This window comes from Oryctolagus cuniculus, chromosome 20 (assembly GCF_964237555.1).
Source record: "Oryctolagus cuniculus chromosome 20, mOryCun1.1, whole genome shotgun sequence".
In the NCBI taxonomy this organism is placed as follows: domain Eukaryota; kingdom Metazoa; phylum Chordata; class Mammalia; order Lagomorpha; family Leporidae; genus Oryctolagus; species Oryctolagus cuniculus.
In genome coordinates, this window is record NC_091451.1 from 15,915,926 (window position 1) to 15,943,385 (window position 27,460).

The 27,460-nt window shown below is 47.8% G+C and overlaps 1 protein-coding gene across 11 annotated transcripts in view; it reads right to left on the reverse strand.

Annotated features, from left to right (window-relative positions):
- The window catches only part of SLC8A3 (solute carrier family 8 member A3), a 162,457-nt gene that overhangs the window by 19,555 nt on the left and 115,442 nt on the right, over positions 1–27,460 (reverse strand). For 2 of the 11 annotated variants that reach the window (XM_070065153.1, XM_051826304.2), the window contains exon 3: positions 589–695. The exons of the other annotated variants lie outside the window; for them this stretch is intronic. In XM_070065153.1, coding sequence (XP_069921254.1) covers positions 589–695 — 107 coding nt within the window. The remainder of the gene's footprint in view (positions 1–588; positions 696–27,460) is intronic. 11 annotated transcript variants of the gene reach the window in all.

Genomic DNA, 27,460 nt, shown 5'->3' on the forward strand with positions numbered 1-27,460 from the left:
AAACAAGTCCCCATGGTAGTGGTGTGGCAGATAAGAAGGCTCCTGGTCAGGCTTGCTCTGGGGTTGTGACATGAGCCATTATGCAATTACACTGATTCTCAACTTCCTGGACGGTAAGCTGGACACAGGGACATCTATGGGAGTTGGTGTCTAGAGTGTGTCTCTTACTGCTGCCCTCCTGCCTGGTACTGTGCTATCTGGTCATTTTCTTTCCTGTACTCTCAGCCATTCAGGAGAAGTGATAGCCTCATATACAATACTCTTAGGACTTTGGATCTATTCCTATTTCTACTTTCTCTCTCTCTCTCTCTCTCTCTCTCCTTCTCCCTCTCTCTCGATACTCATTTTTGCATCCCAGAAAAATAATTACCATTTATTTTGAGCCTCCCTCTTGTGCATACCATGTGACAGGCTGGTAGGTGTTAGGATTGAGCTGGGAACATGGAGGAGAGGAAGAAGTGAAAAGACAGCAAGAGAGAAAGCAGGGACAGTGAACCGGAGAGGTAGGAGACACGTGGATTGGAGAAAGGAAGAAAGAGAAGAGGAGAGAAGAATGTCAGTGTTAGTGCGGAGGACAGGGTACTACACCTTTCTGAAAACTCATATCCACCATGCGGGGGCCCAGTATCTCAATGAAGTAATTCTTGTTTTTCTCATACGCCTCATCATCAATTACCTGGATGTGAATTGTTTTGCTGTGGATGGAAAAATAAGTATCATAAGCAGGGAGCAGAGAAGGGGACAAGCCATCCAGAAGAAACAGGAAGAGAAGGAAATAGCAAAGAGATCCAGAAAACTTCAAGTTGCCCCAATGTCACCTGGGGCCTGGAGGAGAGTGGCTGTCCCAGGCCCCCTCCAGCCTCTCTGGGCGCCTCCTGGGCTTCATGTGACCTCGTGGTATGCTCATAGGAGCTCGGGCTTGACCGTCAAAGGTTCTGGGTTCTAATCTTGGATTGCCATGTGATCTTGAACAAATACTTTAACCAATATACACACGAGACAAATAATGCTTCTATCATCTCAAGACAGTTATGAGAACAATGGCATAGAAATAATAATACAATAACTCCCCCTTTGCTTCAGGAGATATGTTCCAAGGTCCTCAATGGATGCTTGAAATCACAGATAGTACTGAATCTTACAGCTACAATTTTTAAATTTCTTTTTTTGCCAGTACATACAAGAGTACTTCAAAAAGTTCATGAAAATGGAATTAAAAGGCAAACTTATTTTGGTACAATTTTTGAAATCTATGCAGAGTTTTTAATTGAATTTTGGGAAGACACTTCATATGGCATGGATTTTGAAACTCTTTTGCATCAAAATAAACCATTTTTCAAAAAGATTTATTTATTGATTTGAAAGGCAGAGTTACAGAGAGGCAGAAGTAGAGAGAAGTCTTCCGTCCTTTAGTTCACTCCTCAAATGGCCACAATGGCTGGAGCTGGGCTGATCTGAAGCTAAGAGCCAGGAGCTTCTTTATTTCCTACGGGGGTGCAGGGGCCCAAGGACTTGGGCCACCTTCCACTGCTTTCCCAGGCCATAGCAGAGGGTAGGATTGGAAGTGGAGCAGCTGGGACTTGAACTGGTACCCATATGGGATGCCAGTGCTACAGGCAGTGCTTTACCCATTATGCCATAGCACTGGCCCCTGCAATTTTTAAATTCTATTTCTCATGACCTTTTTAAAGTACCCTCATATATATCTGTGACAGGCTTAATTTATAAATTAGGCCCAGGAAGAGATTAACAGCAGTAAGAGATCAACTATCAAGATATTCTTTAATGGAAGTTTTTAAAGAGCTATGAATTTCATTTCTAGAATTTTCCATTTCATGCTTTTGCATTGCAGTTGACTGCAGGTAACTAACCACAAACAGTGAAATCACGAAAAAGAACTACTGTTTACTTGCAAAGGCTCAGGCATGAAGGTCCTCTCCTAATGTGTTACTTCCTTATCCTTCTTGCTTTGCGGGCAGGAGAGAAGCTTTCGGCTTTTGATATCAGCAGGTACTGATCTGAAAGCTTTATATTATAGAAAGAGAGGGACAAATTGGGCTGTGAGAATCCTGCCAGAATCCCTCCCCTTCTGCTTGGCAGGGAGTTTCCCAGGGGAGCCAGGATGGCTCTTTGACCTGTGTCGCACATTCTGCTAATTTACAGCAGGACTCAACACCCACTGCCAGACCCAGCACTGGTGTAGCGGGTAAAGCTGCCACCTGCAGTGCCAGCATCCCATATGGGCGCTGGTTCGTGTCCTGGCTGCTTCTGATCCAGCTCTCTGCTATGGCCTGGTAAAGCAGCAGAAGATGGCCCAAGTCTTTGGGCCCCTGCACTTGCATGGGAGACCCAGAGGAAGCTCCTGGCTCTAGGCTTCGGATCGGTGCAGCTCTAGCCGTTGCTTTTCCTCTCTCTGTGTAACCCTGACTTTCAAATAAATAAATAAATCTTTTAAAAAAAAGAAAAAAAAAAAAACAACTGCCACTGTCTCCAAAGAAGCTACTGTAGTCATGTGAACACGGTGGCTGGACATTACCCCTGGGCACTCAATTACGATTCGTTTCTAAGGTCTTACAATGATCTTGTGGTTAGCACGGTTGCAGTACTCTTTATGTTAGAAAGTGCTATTTTATTAATGTAAACATGAAAAATAATTTTTGCATTTCTTTATTGAAAAAAGGTTATTAGGAGCTTTAAACACAGAAGCAGAGCCTGGCATCTCCAAAGCACGGCTGAAAGGGGACATTTCAGGACCTTGGCACACGCAGGAGGTCTGTGCTGCTCCTGGAGGGGATGCGACGTTGCTGGAGGCAGTGGGCCTGGAGCTCAGTCTCCCCTCAGCAAGGGGAGTCTCGAGCCTCCAGCAGGAGCCACTGGTCCGCTCCCCTGGCATGGACCCTTGCAGGCTCTGCTGCCCTAAGGCCTGGCCTGTGTTTAGGAGAATCACAGCTTTAGCTCCTCCCTTTAACCTTTTTTTCTTTTCTAAATAGAGTAAGAATATTTTGCGATTCTAACTCAGGACACAGCCTCTGTGCTTGCCTGGGCTTTCTTGAGTCACGGTAGAGCTTTGGGAATCTACAGAGCCTCTGTGGTCCACACTGTGGATGCTGCAGAGTCAAACCTGGGTCTGTAGCTCTAGAAATGAACACAGCAGCAGTTACTAACACACCCCAGTCCCTGGCGCTCCACTGCTCATACAAAGAAAGGCTCCAAACCTTCATCCCTTACCACACCCACCCTGGTCATTGAGGACCCTGGCTCACTGCCATGGAAAACACGACTATGTGACGTATGAGGGGACACACTGCTTTAGCATTCCATCTGCCAGTGATTGGAGGCCCACGGACTGGGTTGGAATCCCACCCCCACTCCTCACAAGCTGGGTGATGTTGGGCAACATGCTAACGCTTCCCGAGTCTCATGTGTAAAGTGGAATAATGGTAACACCTCCTTTGTCATGTTCCTCAAGGAGACAGTGCATGTGAAGCACCTGGCAGAATGTGTATTCTGCATCGTGTGTTGCAGACACAGCAGCTGTTACTACCAAGAGTAATAATGACCCTGTATGGTGGTTTGAGAGGACTATGTAAAGCAATCGCACCATCTCCAGTCATTAAGTCAGAAAATAAGGAGAAACCAATCAATAGAACTGGTGACCCAAGAGGTGCCAGCCAGTTCAAGAAAGGCTTGAATAAAACAAGCTGATAGATTCCAAATGGGCTATTAGAAGGGCCTGGAATGTCAAGCACGGTGACAGAGAGAAACTCTCATACTCGCTCAAAATCTGGCCTGTGCCCCTGTAGCGACAGCTCTGAGCAGGACCGACTGCTTGCCACACATAGCATAGCTTTTTCTTGGTTTGAGTTTTAGTGAACACATAAACCGGAAAGAAGAGGCCATCAACATCTTAGCTGAGGACAGGCATTGAGGAGCAGCAAGTGGAATGCACTAGTCAGAAGGTGGAAGCATGGGGGCTGGGTGTAGGATTCCCCCACTGTGGTGGTTTATGGGGAACACACCACTTCTCTCGGGACTGAAGGTGTTACGTTGCCTGGAGGAAGAGAAATCCCTTCTAGCTCTCGAAAATCAAGGACATTCTCACTTGTGCTCAAGTCACAAAGGAGGCCACAAGAACATTTAGGAAGCGTTCCTTGCTGAGTGTTGACTTCTGTTTCCAAACTGGTTCTCCCCATTCCAGACAACGGCATCACTGTCTACCGAACGGCCCCAAGCCCAACCCCAGACACCCCTGATTCCTTCCTTCCCCTTCTCCCCACTCCACTGAGCTGCCCCACCTCCAGGATATTGAGTCTGCAGTCCAGAGCACCACGGCCGCTCCCCTGGACTTTGTCACTGACTCCTGAGAGATTTTCCTAATCCCGCCTTTGCCGTCTTTCTTCAGCTCCTCCTCTATATTATGGCCAGGCTTAAATATGAAAAATGAAGTCCAGGTCCTAGCAGAGTCCCTGTCCTTGGAACACCCACAAAGCCTTTCTTTACCCTGGCCTGTAGGTCAGCTGCCTACCTTCAGACGTCATTCAAGGCACGCTCCCCTTGCTCTGGGTCCCAGACAGGCTAGTCTTCCCTCAGAGAACTCTTCCATGGCCACCTGACCTAGAAGATTCCCCTCTACACCACTGATCACCTTCCATCATGCTGCCCCGCTTGTTTCCTGAGCTTAGCTGATGAGTTACTTGTTCACAGCCGGTCTGTCCGCCTTAGAGGGTCAGCTCCACGAGGACACCTGGCGTCATACCTGCTGCACAGGAGTCTCCAGTCATGACTTGTTCAGTGACTAATGGCATTTCTAACACACCTGGGTCTTCTTGAAACAACTCCATCTTTTTGCAGTAAAAATAAATAAATAAATATGTCATTAGGGACAAAAAGTATTTTGAAGGTCACATGGTGTCTGCTTAAGACTTCTTGTTGGGGCAAAGAGGTTCAAGTCCAAGATTATCAAACGGAGACCCTCAGCTCACTCTGACCTACTGCATTCACCACTCTATTGAAGATCCCTCCAACCATACTGGGATCTAACTCGTTGGTTCTGGTGAGGTTTGTTTGTTTGTTATTTATTTAATTTGAGAGACAGAGACAGAGTTCCCTTCCTGCAATGGCTGGGTCTCAAAGCCCAGTTCTTGGAACTCAACACAGGTCTCCCATGTGAGTGACAGGAACCCAATTTCTTGAGTCATCCCTGCTGCTTTCCAGCGCCTACATTAGCAGGAAGCTGATGTCAGGAGCCAGAGGTGGGTATTGAACCCAGGCTGTCAGGCATGGCACCTGGTGTCTTACCCTCCTGGCCTCAGGTGAGGGTTTTTGAATCCTTCATTCCTCCGATCTCCAGTTCCTTCTGGCTCAGTGGCAGTTACTGAACGGTCATGGGGACAGATTATCCCAAGCAGCTACTCATGGAGCCAGTGATGCTGCCAGAGGCTCCAGGCTCTGCACCTGCCTTTTCGCTAAGCCTTTTGCTGACGGAGGTGCCAGAGCATGCAGTGTTCCCAGCTAAGACCTGGCTGTGCTGCTTGGAAAAGACACTCCCAAGAGATTCCCACTAACAATTTGGAAGGGAGCAGAAAACACATTTCTGTGCTACCTGGCTGACCTCTTGGAATATTTTTTTTTTTTTTTGCACTGAGGACACCCAATTCCAAATCAGGCTTCTGATGCTCATGGATGGCAAAGGGAGGTGTTCTCTTTAGAACTTCTGGACTCCTTTAGTGTGAATGGGGGAGGAAGCAGCATTTATTAGTTAATGAGTGGATAACACATCAGAGAAGGACTCTGTGAATTTCACTTCACACAGGAAAGAGGAATCTAAGCCAATGCAAGTATATGAGGAAACTTCAAAAATTTTGTGGGAAAATGGAATTAAAATATGTTTATTTCACTGTAAAAGTGGAATTCCATATAATTTTTCATAATATGCATTTTCCAAGGACTTTTTAAAATTTTTATTTATTTTCACTTGAAAGGCAGAGAAAAAGAAAGAGAGAGAGAGATCTTCCATTCACTGGTTTATTCTCCAAATGTCTACAACATCCAGGGTTAGGCCAGGCAGAAGCCAGGAGCCCTGAACCTGACCTTGGTCACCCACATTGAGCGGCAGGGCTCCAACTACTTGAGCCATCACCTGCTGCTTCTCAGGATATGCATTAGCAGGAAGCTGAACTGGAAGCAGGCATGGACTTGTACCAGGTAATGACATGGGGATGCAGGTGTCTCACAGGAGTCTTAACTGCTGGGCCCCATTCTTGCCTCTCCATGAGCTTTTCGTAGATCCCTCAAACACTGTGTCTGGTACCACAAGAATGTTCTTATTTCATTCTTACTTCTACTGTGTTCTCATAGGTATTATTATTACAGCAATTCCATTAAAAAAAAAGAGAAAACAGATGTTCAGAGAGGTTAAGCAATTTGTCCAGAGTGACAGAGCTAGCAAGCAGCAGCGCTGGGATTTCAGCTTATTTCCCCTATTACTCCTATGGTTTATTTCCTACAAGCAGATGGGTGAGTTCTTGGTGCCACTGCAGCCACCGGGGGGAACCTGGGATTCCCTCATTGAACTTGGGCAACACAAGCAGGTGGTAAGTGGCCCTGCCTTGGCACCATAGCTGGCCTCCCAACCTCTTGGGCTTCCCATGCCAGAAATAACCCCTCATTTCAGCCTGATTGATGACCTCTTCCCTCCTGATTCCTACTCAATGACTCTTCACTGTGTCAAGAAGGGCTCTCGCATGAGCCAAACTTATATTGATCTCATGCTCACAAAGCTTCCTGGGGCCAGGGCAGCAGGACAGAACCTGCGCAGAGCCATAGCCTGTGCGTGGGAACTCTCGGAAGTCTCACATCTCCATGTCGGCTTCTAGTTTTAGTGTCCTTTGTCATTCTCCAGGATTTCTGACTCTGTGAACTTGGACAGAAATGCCCTGCCCCAGCACACCCTGACAGCCCAATGGGGACTCTTCAATATGCATATGAGTCACCCAGGCACCCTGCTCAGGTGTAGATTCTGATTCTAGGGTAAGAGTGAGATTCTGCATTTCTTTAAGCTATGGCCCAAGACTCTTTAGAGAAGTTTCTCTGTTAAAAACAGGGAAAGGGATGGGGGAGAAGCCGGAATCAAAGGCTAGCACTGCAGCCACAGGCTGGACTAATTAGGTCAATTCTAACACTACATTTGAGAGTAAATACACCCAGAGGAGGGTGACTAGGGTCATGATGGATTTAGAAACTACATTTCAAATTAATTTAGCAACATGCATACTGTGTACTTTGTGCTAGGCATGGTCCTCAGCATTTTACTTGTATTAAGTAACTGAATCCTTTTAAGGAAGTTGTGAGGCTATATGAGTGATCTTCTAGAATTTTATACAAATTGATTATTATGAAAAATCTGTGTGTAGATTTCAAAATATTTTTGCCCCCCCAGGGGCCGGCACCATGGCTCACTTGGTTAATCCTCCGCCTGCGGCGCCGGGTTCTAGTCCCAGCTGCTCCTCTTCCAGGCCAGCTCTCTGCTGTGGCCCGGGAGGGCAGTGGAGGATGGCCCAAGTGCTTGGGCCCCTGCACCCGCATAGGAGACCAGGAGGAAGCACCCGGCTCCTGGCTTCGGATTGGCCATTTGGGGAGTGAACAATGGAAGGAAGACCTTTCTCTCTGTCTCTCTCTCTCACTGTCTAACTCTATCTGTCAAATAAAAAAAAGTATTTTTGCACCCATCTAAACTCATCTTTAACTCCACTTCTCTTTCTTTGAACCTTTGGACATCTCCTTGTATTATCTCACTCAATAACGTTTGAGACAGGTACCCTTTTAACCCTATTCTCACAGATGAGGAGCCAGGCGATCAGAAAAGAGACTTGCCCAAACTCACAGCTACATAAGTGGCAGAGCTGGGATTTGAACTCAGGATGGCTCTAAAGATCATGGTTCCACCCTCTGGGATCTGATATGTGGAACCAGAGGAGAGTTCTCCTGGGAAAGATGCACCCCACTCCAAACGGTCTGGGACTGTCACAAGGGCTGCTTCCAAAGGACCAGGGCCAGGGAGGTGGACTTCAACTCCACCATGTTCCATTGCAGCAGTGAGACCAAACGGCTTTTGAAGAAGGAGTTGCATCATTCCCATTGATATTAAAAATAGGATATTGAGGGGCCCACTCTGGTGCATAGTGCCAGCCTCCCATATGGGTGCAGGTTTGTATCCTGGCCGCTCTACTTCCAATCCAGCTCTCTGTTAATGCCCGAGAAAGCAGTGGAAAATGGCCCAAGTTCTTGTGCCCCTGCATCCCCAGGTAAGACCTGGGTGAGGCTCCTGGCTCCTGGCTTCAGACTGGCCCAGACCTGGCCACTGCAGCCATTTGGGGAGTGAACCAACAGATGGAATATCTTCTTCTCTCTCTCTCTAATTCTTTCAAATGAAATAAAAAAGAAAAAAATAGAATATTGATGGTGCATGAAAAAGGATATGGAAAGCATTCCTGCATGCCTCAGAAGGTTGCACGCAGAGGTGAGCAGGTACGCCAGCTTTCTGGGAAAAGAGGAACCTTCATTTGGGGGATTGCCTTTCATGGCGAAAATGCTCCTAGCAACATCATTTTCAAGCTGCTAATAATTTGACACCCAACTCACCAATTCTTAGACCTTTAACAATCAGCTCTGTGAGCAGGTAGAGGCCTGCTCCAGTACACCACTGACAGCTCCACACTCTGCCAAAGTGTCTGAGTGGGGTTATGATGGGAAAAGGTAGTTCTGGCTGATTTACAAATTATTTTGCCACATGCTAGCTTTGCTCAGAGCATCTGATAAAATGTGATATGAACACACTTATAAGAAAAGCCCTTGGAAGAAAGTCTTAAAGCCCTGGCTTTTCAAAGAATTATCATGGTGGAAAGATTGTAATGGGCAGAATTTCTAAAACATTCTATCAGAGATGTTCTTCCTTGTCCCCCAAACCAGCAAATGTGCTGACACTTCACTCCTGTAAGGTGTATGGAATAGTACATGATACGGCACAGTTGACATAAAATAGGAATATTAGCCATGTGGGCCTGGTCTAATCACATGAGTTTTTTTTTTTTTTTTTTTTTTTTTGACAGGCAGAGTGGACAGTGAGAGAGAGAGACAGAGAGAAAGGTCTTCCTTTGCTGTTGGTTCACCCTCCAATGGCTGCCGTGGCCGGTGCGCTGCGCTGATCCGATGGCAGGAGCCAGGAGCCAGGTGCTTTTCCTGGTCTCCCATGGGGTGCAGGGCCCAAGCACTTGGGCCATCCTCCACTGCACTCCCTGGCTACAGCAGAGGGCTGGCCTGGAAGAGGGGCAACCGGGACAGAATCCGGCGCCCCGACTGGGACTAGAACCTGGTGTGCCGGCGCCGCTAGGCGGAGGATTAGCCTAGTGAGCCACGGCGCCGGCCTCACATGAGCTCTTAAAAGCAGAGAGCTTTCTCTTCCTCTGGCTAACTAAGAAGGGTAAGCTGGAACCATCTGATGTGGGAGAAGGACCGAACATGATGGTTTCGGTTTGAAGATGGACGGTAAGAAGGAATATGGCCAGCAGCCTGGTGTGGTGAGTGATGCCTGGATGACAGCCAGCAAGGAACTGGGGACCTCAGGCCACATGAGACTGATTCTGCCAGCAACCAGAATGAGCTTGAAAACAGATACTTCTTCCCCGTCTCCAAGACAAGATCCCAGCCTGGCCAACACCTCGATGTCAGCGAGTGAGATCCTGAGCAGGGAGCCCAGTCAAGCCTGCCTGGACTGCTGCACTGTAGAACCACGAGATCAATAACGGGTGTTGTCTTAGGTCCCCCAAGTTCATGATCATTTGCTACACAGCAATAGGCAACAAATATGGGAGATGATTTATTTTCTGGAGGCAGAGACTGAGCCAGATGATCTCTTGGAGTTACTGTGCAGCATCTGTTTCGTAACCAGAATACCTTGTCCTATTGGAGAGGTCCTTTGTACTAAGTAGAAGGATACAGCCTTGGATATTCACAGCTCAGCAGGGAAAGGGTGCCTTCCCCTGGCTTCCAAAGCACCAGGGTCTTTATGCAGTGCACAATCTGCACCCTGAATTCAGCAGCTCTGATGGGCAGACTCTTGCCTGGTTCACTATTCCACATGTATATCTGAACCACTAGGAATATGGGACAGGGCTGAGGCAAAGAGACAGATTTCCCTGGAGAGCCTTCTGCAGTCTTGGGAGATGGTCAAGTGGGCAGGAAGGGAGGTACAAAGTGGGAGAGAAGGGCATTTAGGTGTGTAGAGGGGAGAATGCACGGGGCCCCTGGGGCACAGGGGTCTCTCCTGGATCCTCCTGATGAGGATCTGCACTTGCAGCTTCTCTACCCCGTGACTAACTGAACCGAGCAGAGAAGACCTAGGACGTTGTGGCTTCCCCTAGGCGAAATGCAGGAGCATTTTGTTTCTACTGACAAATAAGACCTGACGGCTGGCATGGCCACGAGTGCACGCCCAGGAACTTGCAGGTTGATGCCTGTTCTGTCCCTTCCGGGATGTCTGAGCTCGTAACTGGGCCCCACAGCTCAGCTCATGGTTGACTCTGCTCTCCTAAATATTCCCTTCCCCAGTGCCTGGGAGTGGTTACCTGCAGCCAAGCTAAAGGTCCTCTTAGGAAAATATGTGACCTAGGCTGCATGTCAGAGGGTAAGGTGGTATCCAAACCCAAAGGAGCCGTTCACTCTGTTTCCCAAAGGTCAGAGCAAAGTGAGGGAATGGTTAATTTATTTAGAAAAGAATTCTTCTAAAGCAGCCACTCTTCCTGTGGAGGCTGTCTTGCCTTGCAGGGCAGTAAGGTAGAAAAGACTTTAAATCACACGTTTTTTATCCCCCTCCCTTCTTTTTACTGGGGATAAGGACCTAATCCCCCTTTTAAAAAAATGTAATGTTTTTTCTATTTTTAAGAAGAGATTTATTTATTTATTTGGAAGGCAGAGTGACAGAGAGAGGGAGAGACAGACAGAAAGAAATCTTCCATCCACTAGTTCACTCCCCAGATGGCTGCTTCAATCAGGTCTGGGCCAGGCCGAAGCCAGGAACCAGACTCCATGCAGATTTCCCATGTGGGTGGCAAGGACCCAAGCACTTGGGCCAACCTCTGCTGTTTTCCCAGGCACATTAGCAGGAAGCTGGGTCAGAAGCAGAATATCCAGGACTCAATCCAGGACTCAAACCAGGACTTGGGGGATGCGGCTTAACCTGATGTTAACACCGACCCCCAAGGACTTAACCCTTCATCTCAGAAATTGGAATCTCTGTAGTATCCATCTATCCATAACATCTGTCTGTCCATCCATCCATTCCTTTCATTCAACAAATATTTACTAAGTACCTAATACATTTCAGACATGATTATCAAGCAAAAAAGACACAATTTATGCCTTTAGTAGTCAGATAATTAATCGGGGAATAATTACAGTGAAATATGAGAGTGTGATGAACAGGAGGAGCAGGGCCGGGGAAGAACATGTCTAGAATACTGAGATTGGGAAGTCTTTCCAGAGGACGCTAGGCCAGCAGAGGCCTGAATGAGGAGTCAAGTTGTTCTGGCCACGAGAAGGTGAATATCCCAGAGACAGGGGCACAGCAGGAGCAAAAGTCTTGCTCGGGAGAAAATCCATGGTGGCTTCAAGGTGATGAATGAGTTGTCTGGCTACAGTATCAAGAGTGTGCCTGGGAAAGAGTCTGAGAGAGCCTGTTCTCTCTACCTAGTCTGTCTCTCCTTGTCCATTAAAATAGAGAAGGTGAAAATAGAGGTAGCAGTGATGCCTCAAGGACTAGGGTTCCTGTCACCCATGTGGGAGAACTGGATTGACTTCCTGGCTCTTGTCTCTAGCCTGGCCAAGCCCTAGCTGTTGTGGGCATTTGGAGGAATCAACTAGCAGAAGGGGCATCAGTCAATCATTCTCTTTCTGTCTCTGTGTGTCTGTCTGTCTCTTTCTGCCTTTCAACTATACAAAACAAATTTTAAAAACCTAAAACAGAGCCTAGGTACATCCATCCCAGGCTAAGTTTCCTACATTCTGGCTATTGCACTAAGTTAATTAGGTACTGCCTCTGATGTGTGTCCTGGTTGCTTCATGTCTAATTATCTGGCCTCCTGAGCTAGGTTGCACTTCAGGGGCTCAAAATAAGTCTTATTCCCATATCCTTCTTTGCTTCCTCTTTAGTGAAAGAGTTCTGAAACGCTTGCTTACTGGTTACATCATCTCCGATCCATCCATCCATCCACCTACCCATGTACCCAGCCTCCCACCTACTCATTGTTTAGCAGAGCCATGTTCCTGCTCTCATGCTTACAGTCTAGTGTTGTGCCCAGGCATAGAGAATCTTCCCCTTGCCTTTCCCCTTTGTTTGATCATGGAATTGCCATGAGGCAAGGAGAAATATTGAGCTCTAGGAAACGCAGGGAGGGGACCAACCTTATTCACATTCCTCAGACAGCCCCGATACGTCTTGGCTTGAGTACACAAATCTCAAGGAGACTCCTAAGCTTGACTGTTTGTCACAGTTCTGCATGTGTGTCCTCACACATGCGAGAAATGAGTGTGCTTATCAGTGGTCTCATTTCTCTTCTAGGACAAACGTATTCTCATGTCTAAGTTACAGGAAAGATTTCATTTCCTCTTTGCTGCCCTGTATTGGGAGCGCTTTGTGCTCCTGATTGTGTATGTGAGTGGGAGTCCGGTGGGGTGGGTAAGGGTTGGGAATATTTCCCCATACATTAGAAGAATCTTGGCCGGCGCTGCGGCTCACTAGGCTAATCCTCCGCCTTGCGGCGCTGGCACACCGGGTTCTAGTCCGGGTTGGGGTGCCGGATTCTGTCCCGGTTGCCCCTCTTCCAGGCCAGCTCTCTGCTGTGGCCAGGGAGTACAGTGGAGGATGGCCCAAGTGCTTGGGCCCTGTACCCCATGGGAGACCAGGAGAAGCACCTGGCTCCTGCCATCGGATCAGCGTGGTGCACCGGCTGCGGTGCGCTGGCAGCAGCGGCCACTGGAGGGTGAACCAACGGAAAAGGAAGACCTTTCTCTCTGTCTGTCTCTCTCACTGTCCACTCTGCCTGTCAAAAAAAAAAAAAAAAAAAAAAAAAAAAAAGACGACGACGAATCTGGCCTTTGTGAGAATAGTCGCTGCAGGAGTCTTGCCTACTCATTCTCAAAGGGGAATTAACTTTCCAATCTCCATCACAGTGGGCCTGTGCAGTTTTCAGCTGTGTGTGTGACTTGGTTATTTGCAACCCTATTTGGGTCCCAAGTTTGCCCTGACTCACCCCAGGGGAATGGGGTGTGGGAAGAGAGGAAGAGTCATAACTCCAACTCTCTCCTTCTAAGTCAAGAGGGAAAGTTTAAAAAAAACAAAAAATACAGGAAAAAAAAAAAAACAAGAACAATGGTCTGGGAATAAATGGTGGCTGTGCCCTGAGGTTGATAAATCCCCTTTGTGGAAAGGCAGTGAGGGTAATCTATAACACCATTTTATTTAACAGTGTGTCTACCCTCCTGGCTCAGAAGAGAACAAGTGGCTGCCTCTCTGATTCATAGCTCTGGAAATACTGGGTCTCTCCGTCTTGCTTTCTCTCTCTGCTGGAGATCTCATTTTTTAAAGAAGGATTTGATTCAAACAGAATGAAGAGAAGTTTTTACTGCATAGACATGAAACCTCAGGCCCAAGAAAAATGTTCTAATAATTAGGAAGAGAGAGGAGCTGGCTCTGCAGGACCCGAGTCTAATGCAGTCAAAGCTCCTGGCCTTCCACCTTAATTCCCTGTCTGCTCAAGTACTGGCGCAGCCCCTATTTCTGGTGGATAATTGCTAGAGATCTCAGTGAACAGCAAATCCAGGAAAGATTGTTATCTCTGGGTTGGACAGAGAAAATCCTTCAATTAGAGACCTAACTACACAGAAGAGTGGCTGATTCTATAGACATTTTCTTGAGTGACAGACTAAATCAGGGACTACCTGAAGCCGAGCTGCAGCACTGCACAGCTGCCCTGGGCTCCCTGCACCTAGGAGGGAACTTCAAAAATGTCATGGAAATTCAGAATTAAAAGATCAGGTGATTTAGGTGCAAACAAAATTTGAAATCCATGCCTAGTTCTTTTTCATAACAGGCACTTTCAAGAACTTTCTGAAGACCCATCGTATGCATGGATTTCAATAATTTTTTTTTTTGCACCAAAATAAACTAATCTTGTAATTCCATTTTCCATGAATTTTTCTGAAGTGTCCTTGCAGGAATCAGTGGGAATGACACCCCTGGGGCTATGTGATAGCAGTGGCCGTGGATGAGAGAGCAGTAGATAGTTTGCGTGTCAGCCACTGGCACCAACTCGGAAGCATAGGATTGGGAGGGTCCTCAAGGGGATATCAGAAATGTGCACCTGTGGGACTTAAAAATGACCTGTTTTCTGGCTCAGGAGTCTTCCCTTCTGCCAGTCGACGGGCAGGTTTTTGTTCTGCAGCGTTTAGGAGAAAAATGGGGCCCAGGTTTTAAGAGTTGGTGCTAGAGGGCCCAGGGTCTAGGTCCAGCTCAGCTGCAGCAGTGGTCCACTCTACTCTCACATGAGCATCTAGCCCACTGCTAGTGTCATAGAACCTCAATATGAGAGGCTGAGAGAGAGTAATAGGTCCAGGGCTGGGAATAAGATGAGACAAGTGAGGCACAGATGCCAACCCAAGAGTGCAACAAGAATTCTGCCATCAAGAATGCAATGTAGGCTGGCGCCACGGCTGGCTAGGCTAATCCTCTGCCTGTAGCGCTGGCACACCGGGTTCTAGTCCCAGTCAGGGTTCTGGATTCTGTCCTGGTTGCTCCTCTTCCAGGCCAGCTCTCTGCTGTGGCCCGGGAAGGCAGTGGAGGATGGCTGAAGTCCTTGGGCCCTGCACCCGCATGGGAGATCAGGAGGCACCTGGCTCCTGGCTTTGGATTGGCGCAGTGCACCAGCCGCAACACGCCGGCTGTTGTGGCCACTTTGGGGGGTGAACCAACAGAAAAAGGAAGACCCTTCTCTCTGTCTCTCTCTCTTTCTCTCACTGTCTATCTCTGCCTGTCAAAATAAATACAAAAAAATAAAAATGCAATGTTTTCACAAAACTGGAATTAATGCAAAACAAATCTGCAATGAACAAAATAGCCAAATTTCAAATAAAGGCAGGTTCCCATCCAGCACTTGCATAGCTCACCTCAGTCACCTCCCCCTAATCCTTCCCTGGTTAGGTTGTTCTGGTGGTCATTTGATGCCACAGAGGAGAGAATGTCAGACTAGGAAAAGGCTCCCTTCTTGGTTCTGCTGCTGTTGCTTGCTGCAGGCTTTCCTAAACGTTTGCCCTTGCTGAGCCTATACAAAGAGGACAAGAGGTTCTATATTTCTCCTGGGATTTTTATGGGTAACGACAGGAGCAAAAAAGCACAACCCTTATTTTCTGAAACTGTGGATCTCATCCAACAGGGTGTGTGTGCGTGTGTGAGTGCATGTGCATGGGCGTGCATGTGTGCGTGTGTGTGTATGTCTGTGTGTGTATAATATAAATAGGCCCCTGGTTCACTCTCCAGAACTAATCTCTAAGGCAGCCAGGCCACTTTCTCAAGCCCTCAGTCTATCTGTTCACCACTGCCCCTCCTGTTCTTCTTCCTCGCCAGAGGAAGGACCCACGCTCCAGAGCTCCGCTCCCATGTGCCTGCCCAGGGCTCGCCATAGGCCGAATCTCCATTGCGCTCACTATGCTACCCTTAGACAACAGGGAGGGACTGGGAAGAGGGTGGGATGCCTTCTTTGAGGAGACTGCCTTTGAACTATGCTCTGGACAGATGACAGTAAAAGTTCTCAGTGGTACTAACCTCTGCCTGCCCGCCCTTGTCAGGCTTTTGTGAGCTGTGTGTGCTCCATCCGTCCACGCAGTCCCCCTGTGCAGGGACCCCTCCTCTGGGCCACGCTACCCTATTCAAACCAGGATCACCTCTCACCTGGACTTTCGCAATAGCCACCTGACTCTTCTCCCTATGTCTGTCCCTTGTACTTGCTTACTTTCCATTCTCCTCTCAGCAATCAAGAGCATTTCATAGCCTTCTTAAAGAAGACCACAGTGGTGCTGTGGCATGGTGGGTGAGGTTGCTGCCATCCCATATGGGCGCTGGTTTGAGTCCTGGCTGTTCCATTTCTGATCCAGCTCCCTGCTAATGCACCTGGGAAAGCAACAGAAGACACCCCAAGTCCTTGGGTTCCTGCACCCACGTGGGAGACCTGGAAGAAGTTCCTGGCTCCTGGCTTTGGCCTGCCCCAGCTCTGGCTGTTGTGGCCACCTGGGGAATGAACCAGCAGATGGAAGGTCAATCCATCTCTTTCTCTCTCTTTAACTCTGCCTTTCACATAAATAAATAGATCTTAAAAAAAAATAGAAAAAAGATCACAGCATGCCACTCCTACTTAAACCCTCAAAAGATTCCCACTGATCTTAGAATAAAATTGAAACTGCACAATCTAGCTGAGGAACTCTGAACATTTGGCTACTCAGATCACCTGCAGAACTCGACAAAACACAGACCTGGGCAGGGCCCGAGAATCTGTATTTCTAACAAGTTCCTGGGTGGTGTTAACGCTGCTGACGCCAACACCACACTGGAGACTGTTGATCAAGCCCTCAAAATTCAGCTTAGCTTGCCCCTGCGTACTCTACTCTGTCATACGTGACTGCTTTCTGTTTTCTCAAATGCACTGGCCACATTCCTGCTTCAGGGCCTTTGCACTAGCTGCTTCCTCTGCCTGGAACTTTCCTCCTTCAGACACTCTCATACCTGGTTCTCTTTAAATGTCTCAGCTTACAGACCACTCACTTCCTTGTCTACCCAATCCAGTTGTCTACCCAATTCAGCAACTGTCCACGGAGCATTCTGCTTCATTTTTATCTTGTTTGCTTCTCTGTGCATAGTCTGTTTCCTGTACCAAAATGAAACCTCTTAAGAGCAGGCACCTTGTCTGTGTTGTTAGCCAGCACTGGGCAGACGGCAGTCTCTGGCACACACATGGTACCCTATAGGTTCTATTGACTGAATGAATGAGTGAATGGTTGATTAATGAACACCAGCAAGTGCTAGATCTAGAAATTGGGCCCAGCACCATCTGACTGCAGAGCTTGTGCTGAGCACCTAACGTGGGGCTACTGCAAGGGAGACTGAGGCAGTCTGGCTGGTCTCCTTGACTCATTCTTGCACACACGAGGGCACTTCAAAAAGTTCGTGGAAATCCATGCACAGGCATACTACTCCCCTTGGAGCACTGCTATTGGGCTTCTCTTCTGAAAGGGCCATTTTAACTGGTCCCCTCTCCTTCCCCCAGCAAGTCTAAACTGCTTTTCTTGGCCTTCAAGACATGCATGAAAGGAGCCACCTTGGCTAGAATCCTGGCGCTGCTGTCACTTCAATTATTCAGTTACGGCTTTAGCTAAACACATTCTCCATTTTTCCTTCCTGTGGCCGATGCCATGAAAATAATTATCCGCTACCTCCTTTAGCAGTCAAGAGCATGGCCTTACAATCAGAGATGTCTGCTTAGAGCCCTTGCACGTTTTAGGACTTGTGGTAAATTGCTCACTCTCTATGAGTCTTGGCTTCCTTATCTGAAGATGGGTACAATAATAAAAGCTACCTCGTAGGCTTTCTGAGAGGATGAAATGAGATAATGCAAGGAAAACTCAGAGCTTGATAACTGGCATAGACTAAGCAGTCCTACATGTCACTTAATCTCACGACGGTCTGTTTGAGTTGAAACTGGAGCAACCAATTAAAAAAGATTTTCCTCCTGGTTTCAGGGCAGGGTCAGAAAAGGGTGAGGTAACTTGGAAGGCTGACAGGTGCTAGTCTGGGACCAGACTGGATATCTACTCAACTTTGTGGTCTGGCCTGAGAAGCAACTGCAGATAAAGGGGGTCCACCCTGAGAGTGCTCCACTTTCCTCAACAGCATTGCTCATGTCAAAGCACTGCACACTGGCCACACCCTTTCTCAGGAAGTCTTTTGGCCCAGATCTTAGCTGGAAGCCTTCCTCGGGTAACCTTCTGTGTCATCCCCCATTCTCTTTGTCCTCCCCTAGGGTGACTGAAGAGGCAGTCCATTTGCATACTTAAACCCCATTGGTTAGAGACAGCCAGAGCCTTCAAGGGTCCTGTTTCATCTCCATGGGGATAGGTGTGGGAGACCCAAAGGTAGCAACATGCACTACTGAGGGCGAGGAGATGTTGGCCTTGACAGTCAATAAGTGGCAATAGCATCCCTTCCTTCTGGCCCCACCCTCGCTGAGACATGAGGTGCTCCTCGGTCCCTTTTCTAGTCACAGAGAAGTCAAAACCTGATCTTGCGGGCCCAGTGCCCGTTTCTGAGGTTCTTTTCCCACCCTGGCCCCACTTCATTGAATCTGTCCCCTCACTCTCTTGGCTGGCAGGGTGAGGTGGTGGCAAAGAGTGTTTCCCTTTCAGAACACGTCTGCACTCCCTCCAGCTTCCACCGCTCACCTCTGATAGGGGGCAGAAGGTTTGCACTCAGTACTCATTTCAGAAAGGACACATCTACGTATTCCTGTCCTGTTGCGGATATAAGACAAGCCTGGGAAATCCTCGGCTTAACCAGAGGCGAGGGCCAGCTGACAGGGGCCAGCCCCGAGAGCCTCTGCATCCCTTGGCTGCAAACACGTTTGTGGATACTGCACATGAGTGGGCTGCAGCCTCTCCGATGGCAGTCAGGGTGTGGAACAGGCAGACAGAGCTGTTCACCTGAGTCAGAAGGCGGTGACACTCCAGGGCGATAAAGGAAAACATAATGACAGCGACAGTAATATAATACATTTTAAATTCTACATCTGCCCGGAGGGCCCTTAATCAAGGATTTCAAAGCACTTTCCCCAGATCTCACCCATCCATCTTCACCACATCCCTGGGAAGTAGCTGGCAGGTAGGAAGCGGTGCACTAAAAATAGAGAACTATATCATTATCTTTGATGGGAACACTATGTGTTTACACAGCGTTTTCTCTGAAGAGCTAAAGGGCTCCGCACACATTACATTATCTAATTCTTACTCATTCATACAGCAGCCCCATATTGGCTGCCTTGCAGGTGCTTTGGAAAGCTTTGGATCTACAGAAATTCACAGCTCTAACGCCTACTCCTCCGGCTACCACTTCTGCGTAGTTCACAAGCACTTCTTAGTGCTGTTCTTGCTATCCTTAAGTAACCAATACCATAGTTTGATTACTGTATGTGTCTGGATATCACCATGACACAAATACCCCCAGCTCACACACTCGGTTTTATGTCAGTGATACCCATAGCTATAGGAAGAAGACAATACTTTTCCTTACTGTCAGGTTCCATTTGGATCTAGTTTGTTGGTTCTTGAGGTCTCCCTTGTATGGCTAGGCAATGGATTTCAGGATTATTATGAAGATACAGGGTAGGGGAAAGACTTGCAGGGTACAGTGATCATACAAGTCCAGGGTTGAAGCTAAGCTACTAGTGCAGTCTCTCTGTTCCCCTGGAAAATGTGGGATCGAGGGACTTCTTTCCTTTGCAAGATATCCACGGATATCATTGGGCAGGCGGTACTGCCTGTACATATAGCACATGTCACAGTCTTAAGCGATTCATCAATCGTGTAATCGTTTCCTTACTTGTCATCTGAGCTCTGCAGGGGCAGGGGTTGTATTTGTTTGAATTTTCTCTAGGTCATCAGAGTTGAGCACATGTCAGGTGCTTAATAAAACTATTCATTGAATGAATGCCTGAGTGTATGAGTCACAGTGAGCTGACTCTTGTTTAAGGCCCTTTTGCCCTGGTGTTAGGTTCCATTTCTTTTTATTTTTATTTTTAAAAATTATTAAGAGCATGAAAACCTTTTTTTAAAATTTATTTGACAGACAGAGTTAGACAGTGAGAGAGAGAGAGACAGAGAGAAAGGTCTTCCTTCCATTGGTTCACTCCCCAAATGGCCGCTATGGATGGTGCCGCACTGATCTGAAACCAGGAGCTATGTGCTTCTTCCTGGTCTGCCATGTGGGTGCAGGGCCCAAGCACTTGGGCCATTCTCCACTGCCTTCCCGGGCCACAGCAGAGAGCTGGACGGGAAGAGGAGCAACCGGGACCAGAACCCAGCGCCCATATGGGATGTGAGCGCCGCAGGCGGAGGATTAACTAAGTGAGCCATGGTGCTGGCCCCCCATTTCAGAGCATCCTAATGGCCTCCGCCTCTTTTACTCCACATCATCACGCACTCTGGGAAACTCAGCCTCATCCACACTCCCCCTCATTCTCCTCGGCTCTCCAAGAACACACAGGGGTAGATGCCGTATATCTGGGTTAGTCTCACCCAGTATTTTAGTTGAGCTCTGGACTCAGATCATGCATGTGAGCTGCTGGTAAAGCCCAGTGCATCGAGCAACACCTCTCATCTGCACCTGTCTGTAGGGGATGGAGGGGAACCACGTCATCTCTTGGGCCTCAGAAACTCAAGTGAAAAGCCTGGCTCTGTTACTTGCAGCTGTGTGAGCATGGCCATGCTTCTGACCTCTGATGGCTATTTCTTCAGCGAGAACAAGGAGGGGACACCACCCCGTCAGGTGGTCACGGAGCTTCAATGAGAAAGCACAGGCAGCGGGCTCCGGAAATGACTGTTCTCCTTCTTTCCCTTGACCCTTCCTTTGACTCATCCTCCCTCCTGGCTGTCAGTTATCCTTTGGATGCTTCTTGCTGTCACCCCCTAGGGTTTAGGCTCCATGCTGGAAGTGTTGAGACTCAGATTATATTTAGATGCCTTATCTCTTGTATTTTTTTCTCACTACTGTGTTGCTATGGTGATGGTGGAGTGGAGAGGGGGAGGACAGCTTGAAAGGGAGGATGAAGCTGAGCCTCGGAGACGGGCAGCTCTGGCTGTGGACCGTTCCTAGTGAGCCGGCGCCCTCCCGGGGTCCTTTCCTGTGCATTCCACCAGCAGGTGCTACAGGGAGACAGAGGAGGGGCCGCAAGCACATAAGAAAAGGAGACTCGAAGAGGACTGCTGAAAACCGCTCCCTCCCCTGGGCCAGACACAGCCTCAGCTCCCGAAGCCTTCCTCCTGTGGCTTCTCTATCCGTCAAGTCAGGTGTTAGGAAGCGAGTTTGGGGAGAAGGAGGACATCAGTTACACTGGAGGCTGGAAGATGCTCAGACCTGACTTCTTCCCAGGAAGAAAGTTCCATCGCCTGGCCGTAGCCCAGGCTGCCATGGCCCAGGCTTGTTAGGAATTTAATCCACAAGGGGAAATCAAAGTCACACAGGGCAGAAGCAGAAGAGAACTCTATGTACTTGCTGGATTTGGAAGTGGGCATGGTAGTGCCGAGCTGAAGATAAAACCTTGCCCTGGAGACTGATCCAGCATTGCACTGGGTCCACAAAGTGGCCTAGTGAAGCAGGATCATCTTTCAAGAGGAAACGACACGGAGAGAGGCTGGCAATTTGCCCAAAGCCACATAGCTGGTCAGTGGCAGAGCAGAGACTGGAACTTAGGCTGCCTGGACTCCAAAGTTAATGATCTTTCCAGGGTAGTCATGGCTACCAAAAATCAATTTTTTAAAGCTGAAGAAAATTTATGTAAGGAAATCTTACGGTGAAATTTAATTAAACAAAGCAGATAAAAAGCAGAGCTTCTGAAACTGATGTAGAGGATCCCTACTGGACAAGAACCCAGGAGATTCTGATCAACAGGGATTTAGCTGGAGATACACTGGTAACTTTCAACTTGGGAAACTGGGAGATGGAGCACAATTGCCTCATTTATCTCTCATGTCCTATCCGAGTCCTCGGGCTCACCCGTGGCAGCCTGTGGCCAGAGTCCTCGGGCTCACCCGTGGCAGCCTGTGGCCAGGCATCCCAGAACAATCAGGCTGGGTTGCTTTGTGGTTTCCTGACCATCACTAGGGCTTCTGGCCCCAGGGCTCTAGTCTTCGGGAATCCTACAGTCCAGAGACCTTAGCGGGGTCATCACTGTGCCTAACGGAGCTGCTGTCCCAGCGAGGAGGCTCTGTGTGGAGGGGACACAGGGAAGATGCTCTCTTTGAGAGCCCAGAAGGAACGTTTGTCAGGTGAAAAGTCCCAAAGCTCACGTGACATTTGGACAGAAAAGAAAATTTATTGGTCATGTAGAAACTATCAAGGAAACAGATGCTTGATTTCTCATTCAAGAAGGGTGGAAAGAACTGTATAACAAAGGGAAGGTGTTCTGGCGATGATGTTGAAGGGGCAGCCAGGACTGAATCAAGTTTTATAGCTCCCCTAAATTCCGAACACCTCATGATGCTCCCCCCCTTATAAATAATAGCTTCCTATAGGCCAGACACAATGCTTTGCACAAATAACTCATTTAATCTTCCTCCTATGAAGGGCCATTTGCAGTCCTATTTTACAGAGGAGGAGACTGAGGCCATTAGAAGTTAAGTAACTTTGTCTGACACCCAGCTTGGAAGTGATAGAACCAGCCCTTGATCCCGGTGTTCTGATTCCAAGGCCCAGCACACTTTTACTCAAAACTAACCCAAATAGTTCAATTAGGTCCATATGATGCGATTTTCTAAAATATAAAATTATTTCACTCTTTTTCCTAGGCTTTTTTAGGGGGACAACCCAATTTAGTGGATGCTGTTGGGGAATCCAGCATCGCACTGGGAAGTGAAGGAATGTCTCCCTCCAAGAGCACTACTTTCCCAATTTTCACCTTTGATGATTCCTGCTCTTTCACCAGATTATATTTTTAAGTTGTTTTTACAAAATTTTATTAAAACAACAAAAAGACTGAATACACTGAGTATGTAATCCTGCCTCCAAAGCAGAATTGAGACCACATCTGCCCCAGAAACCCTCCCTGGTGGCTTGACCCACAGCTCTCCCTCCTCTGAATCTGGCCTCATGTCCAGTCCTGTAGCACCAGTTGCACTCAGCACCCACACCTTCTCTCTTCTCCCAACCTGTGAGCCCTATGGGGACGTGGCCGTGTCATAAACCTGTTTCTCCAATATCTGGCAGAGGGAGGTTAACTTGAGCCATCAAGTACTCCATACAGGAATAGGAAATTGAACTAAGGAGAAAATGAAACTGAAGGGAGCAAAAGAATTGTGAGCCCATGAGGAGTGAGATCCGGATGCACTAGCTTACCATATAATTTCAATATGAGTCAAAGGCTCTTGAATACGTTCCTCTAATTCTCCATTGGTACCAATTCTCTCAGGCCATAATCTACTTTTACCTCCTAGCATTTTGTCCTGAGGTCAAGGAGGCATAGATAAGAAGGAGGGGGAGGGGTACTGACCGAAGGAGACCTGGCCTAGCCTAGGTGCAACTCACTATCTGAGCTTATGCAGTGAAGGAAGTTGGCTGATTCTGGTTCTGAAAACCAATCTGGTTCCTCTCGCTAGCATCTCCTTCATATTTTAGCCACTTACGTAGAAGGCTCAGTTTTCCAAGCATCCACGCCTTAAGCATGGTGCTCTTTAACTGAGATTTCTTCTCTTTGGACATTTCTTTATTGGTTTTGAAATACTTTGCCATACATGCCCATTCAATACTTTCCCAACCACCCTGTAGGTTGGGCAGGGCAGATCATTTGTGGCTGAATACTGAATTGTGGGGTTACCTTTGGGGTATCTTGAACTATCTCCTTTCTCCCATAAAAAAGACAAAATCCTACTGGGGAGTCAGCTGTTAAGTTTTAGAGGAAGAAGAGAAAGAGACAGTAGTCCTCTTTTCACAGAGCCAAAATTGACCATAGCATCAGTCAGCAGATAATTGACCATACTTCTGGCTCCCAGTTTGTCTAACACCAACTTCTTTATTTTTATTTTTATTTTATTTGACAGATAGAGTTAGACAGTGAGAGAGAGAGACAGAGAGAAAGGTCTTCCTTCCGTTGGTTCACCCCCTAAATGGTCGCTATGGCCGGAGCTATGCTGATCCGAAGCCAGGAGCCAAGTGTTTCCTCCTGGTCTCCCACGCAAGTGCAGGAGCCCAAGCACTTGGGCCATCCTCCACTGCCTTCCCGGGCCACAGCAGAGAGCTGGACTAGAAGAGGAGCAACCGGGACTAGAACCCGGCGCCCATATGGGATGCCGGTGCCGCAGGTGGAAGAAACCAAGTGAGCCACGGCACTGGCCCCCTAACACCAACTTCTAATCCCTGAAGGTACAGAGTGCCAATAACCCTTTGAATTCACACTGGACACTTCTTTTTATAGAATGGTTCCATCTCCTCACAGTTTCCCAGTGAGGGTCATGCAGTTCCACTCCCTCCTAGTAGAGGGATTTGGCGATTGAGACGAGAGGCACCAAGGACTCTGTCCAAGTTCATATGGCTAGTCCAGGCTCGTGTCTTCAGATAATGAGTCCCGGGATCTTGCAGATACTCTGCTCTTCCCTGCCTTTGACCTTTCCCCAGTCCGTACCCAGGCATTCTGAAAGTTAACAGCAGCAGGGTAGGGAGACGGTCTGTGTCAATGGGCAGCGTGTATTATAACAGACTAGGGTAACTAAGAGCAGAGATCTTGTAGTCAGAGCGACGTACGCTTGCATGTCTCTGCCATGAACAGCCATGTAACAAACACTGGAAAGTGTACTTACAATTTTTAAAGACGTTTAAATAAGGGGAGCATATTTCATGTATTTCACAGATACAGTTTAAAGAACATGTTAGTTCCCATCCTTCCTCCTCTTTTCTTTCTTATTATTCTTTTGATTTTTACTTTTTCAAACTTTGATTTTCTCATTTGTAAAAGGATTCAGTGAAGATATTCTCTTGAAACTAGCTTAGAATAAATTACGCAATATGTACCCATTGCTGTGTGATTGCTGACAATGACACTGACTTGAGTCCCTGCATCTGTGTCAATTAAGATTCTAAGATCAAACCTATCTTGGCTATTTTTATTTATTTGAAAGGCAAAATTATAGAAAGTGAGAGACAGATAGAAAGATCTTCTATCCGTTGGTTCACTCTTTTTTTTTTTTTTTTTTTTTTTTTTTACAGGTAGAGTGGACAGTGAGAGAGAGAGACAGAGAGAAAGGTCTTCCTTTGCCATTGGTTCACCCTCCAATGGCCGCCGCGGCCGGCGTGCTGCGGCCGGCACACCGCGCTGATCCGATGGCAGGAGCCAGGAGCCAGGAGCCAGGTGCTTTTCCTGGTCTCCCATGGGGTGCAGGGCCCAAGCACCTGGGCCATCCTCCACTGCACTCCCTGGCCACAGCAGAGGGCTGGCCTGGAAGAGGAGTGACCGGGACAGAATCCGGCGCCCCGACTGGGACTAGAACCTGGTGTGCCGGCGCCGCTAGGCGGAGTATTAGCCTAGTAAGCCGCGGCGCCGGCCCCGTTGGTTCACTCTTAAATGGCCTCAATGGCCCGGGCTGGGCCAGGCCAAAGCCAGGAGCCAGGAGCTTCTTCTAGGTCTCTCACGTGGGTGCAGGGGCCCAAGGACCTGGGCCATCTTATGCTGCTTTCCCAGGAGCATTAGCAGGGAGCTGATTGGAAGTGCAGCATCTGGGACTTGAACTGGTGCCCATATGGGATGCTGGCATTACCAGGTGGCAGCTTAACCTGTTATGCCACAGTGCTGGCCCCAGATCTTGGCTGTTTTATAAGATGGAAGTGGTATCTCATGTGCTTAGATATCTTCATCTTTCAAACCATCCTATCCTGTTTCCTAAAAGTGGCCAAAATGTGTTTCTTAAGTAGACCCTCCATTAGGGTGGCCTCAAGGCTTCTTGTCTTGAGGATAGAAATTCCTATGAGCGGATGGTTATCATCTTTTCACCCTGCTGGTCATCATTCAGCCAAGCTGAACACATTCCTGTCTTTTCCCTTTCCCCTCAAACTCTGTCTAGTCCGGTTTCTACAAAAGCAAACTTGTCATTGAAGTGATCAGACAGAAAGAACACTTAGCATTTTCCTCACATGCACACAACTTCACAGGACGTTTTCCATCGCTCCCCAGTGTTCCATGTCTGGAGGGAATGCCCAGGAGTGTGGCATGAGGACAGGGGGAAATAGAGTATTTTCTGGAATTTCTGTATGCCTAATGGAGACTCAGAAAATTCTCAATGAGGAAGAGAAGAAATGTGGTTGGGAGAGAAATTAACTAAAAATCCTGGAGTGCAGGAATGGCCCTAAGCCTTTAGATGTCTAGAATTGTGTTTCCTGAAACGGCACTGGCGATTCTTCACACAGAAGCACCGCAGAGAGGTGGGGGGAGGGTGCCTGAGGCAGGGTAAGGTGCCTGAGGCATGTTTACATACAGTTTATAAGGTGTGAGACAAAGAAAGATGTGGCTGGGCAAACTGTGTCATAGAGGAGGGTCAGGAAAAGGTGAAAGCTATTCTGGCCTTTGGACATTCAAGTCCACTTCCAAATGGTTATTGGATTTCCAAGGACAGAGTATGTGACAGGCATTAGGTGCTGAGGGAGTACAAAAGATGAGTAAGACATTGCGCTTTACTGCAAAGAGTTCGGCGTGAGATAGACTGAGAAAAAAGTGACCTAGAACTCATTACGGCCAAATGCATAGCCTACAAATCTCTATTTGTGGCCATTCACCCTGAGTTCTAGTCTTGGGAAGTGGAGTGGCTTGGTTCCCTATTTTTCATGCACACTGAGACAAAACAAATCAACCTATACACAAAGCCATATAGTAATAACAACAACAACAACAACAACAGGAAGCAGACTATAATTTCCTCCTGTACAGTCTCCTTGGGCACTGCTGGTGTGGACATGAAGGTGAAATGCTGCCCCAATTCCTCCTGGGTAGCAATGTTTGTGCTTCATGTTGGTTGCTGTTCACTGGGATGGCCCCTCAGACCTTGCTCTGACCTTTTGTTGACTCACCTCCCTACCTGCACAGATCCACATTGACAGAATCCCTACGATATGCCCTGAACAGTGTTTGGCACCTAGTTTATACCAGGCATTGTAAGCTAAGAGATGAATAAAGCAGTTCTCCTGTTCTTTAGGAATTCACGTTCCAGGAGCAGGTGTTTGGTGCTGTGGTAAACATGCTGCTTTGACCCCCGCAGCCCACGATCTGTGCCTGGGTTGGACTCCTGCCTCCGCTCCCAATTCCTGCTTTGTGATAATGTGCACCGTGGAAGGCGGCAGGTGATGGCTCAAGTAGTTGGGTCCCTGACATTTAACATGGGAAACCCAGATTGAATTCCTGGCTCTGGACTTCATCTTGGCCCAGCCCTGGCTGTTGTGGGAATTGAGGAGTGAACCAGAGGATGAGACATCTCTCTCTCTCTTTCTTTCTCTCCCTCTCTTCCTTTCAAGTAAATAACATTAGAAGAATAATTCTAAACATAATTTGCAGTCCAATGGGGAAGGCAAACAATGTAAGCAGATATTAACACTGCAAAATCAGTCTGATCTATGAAA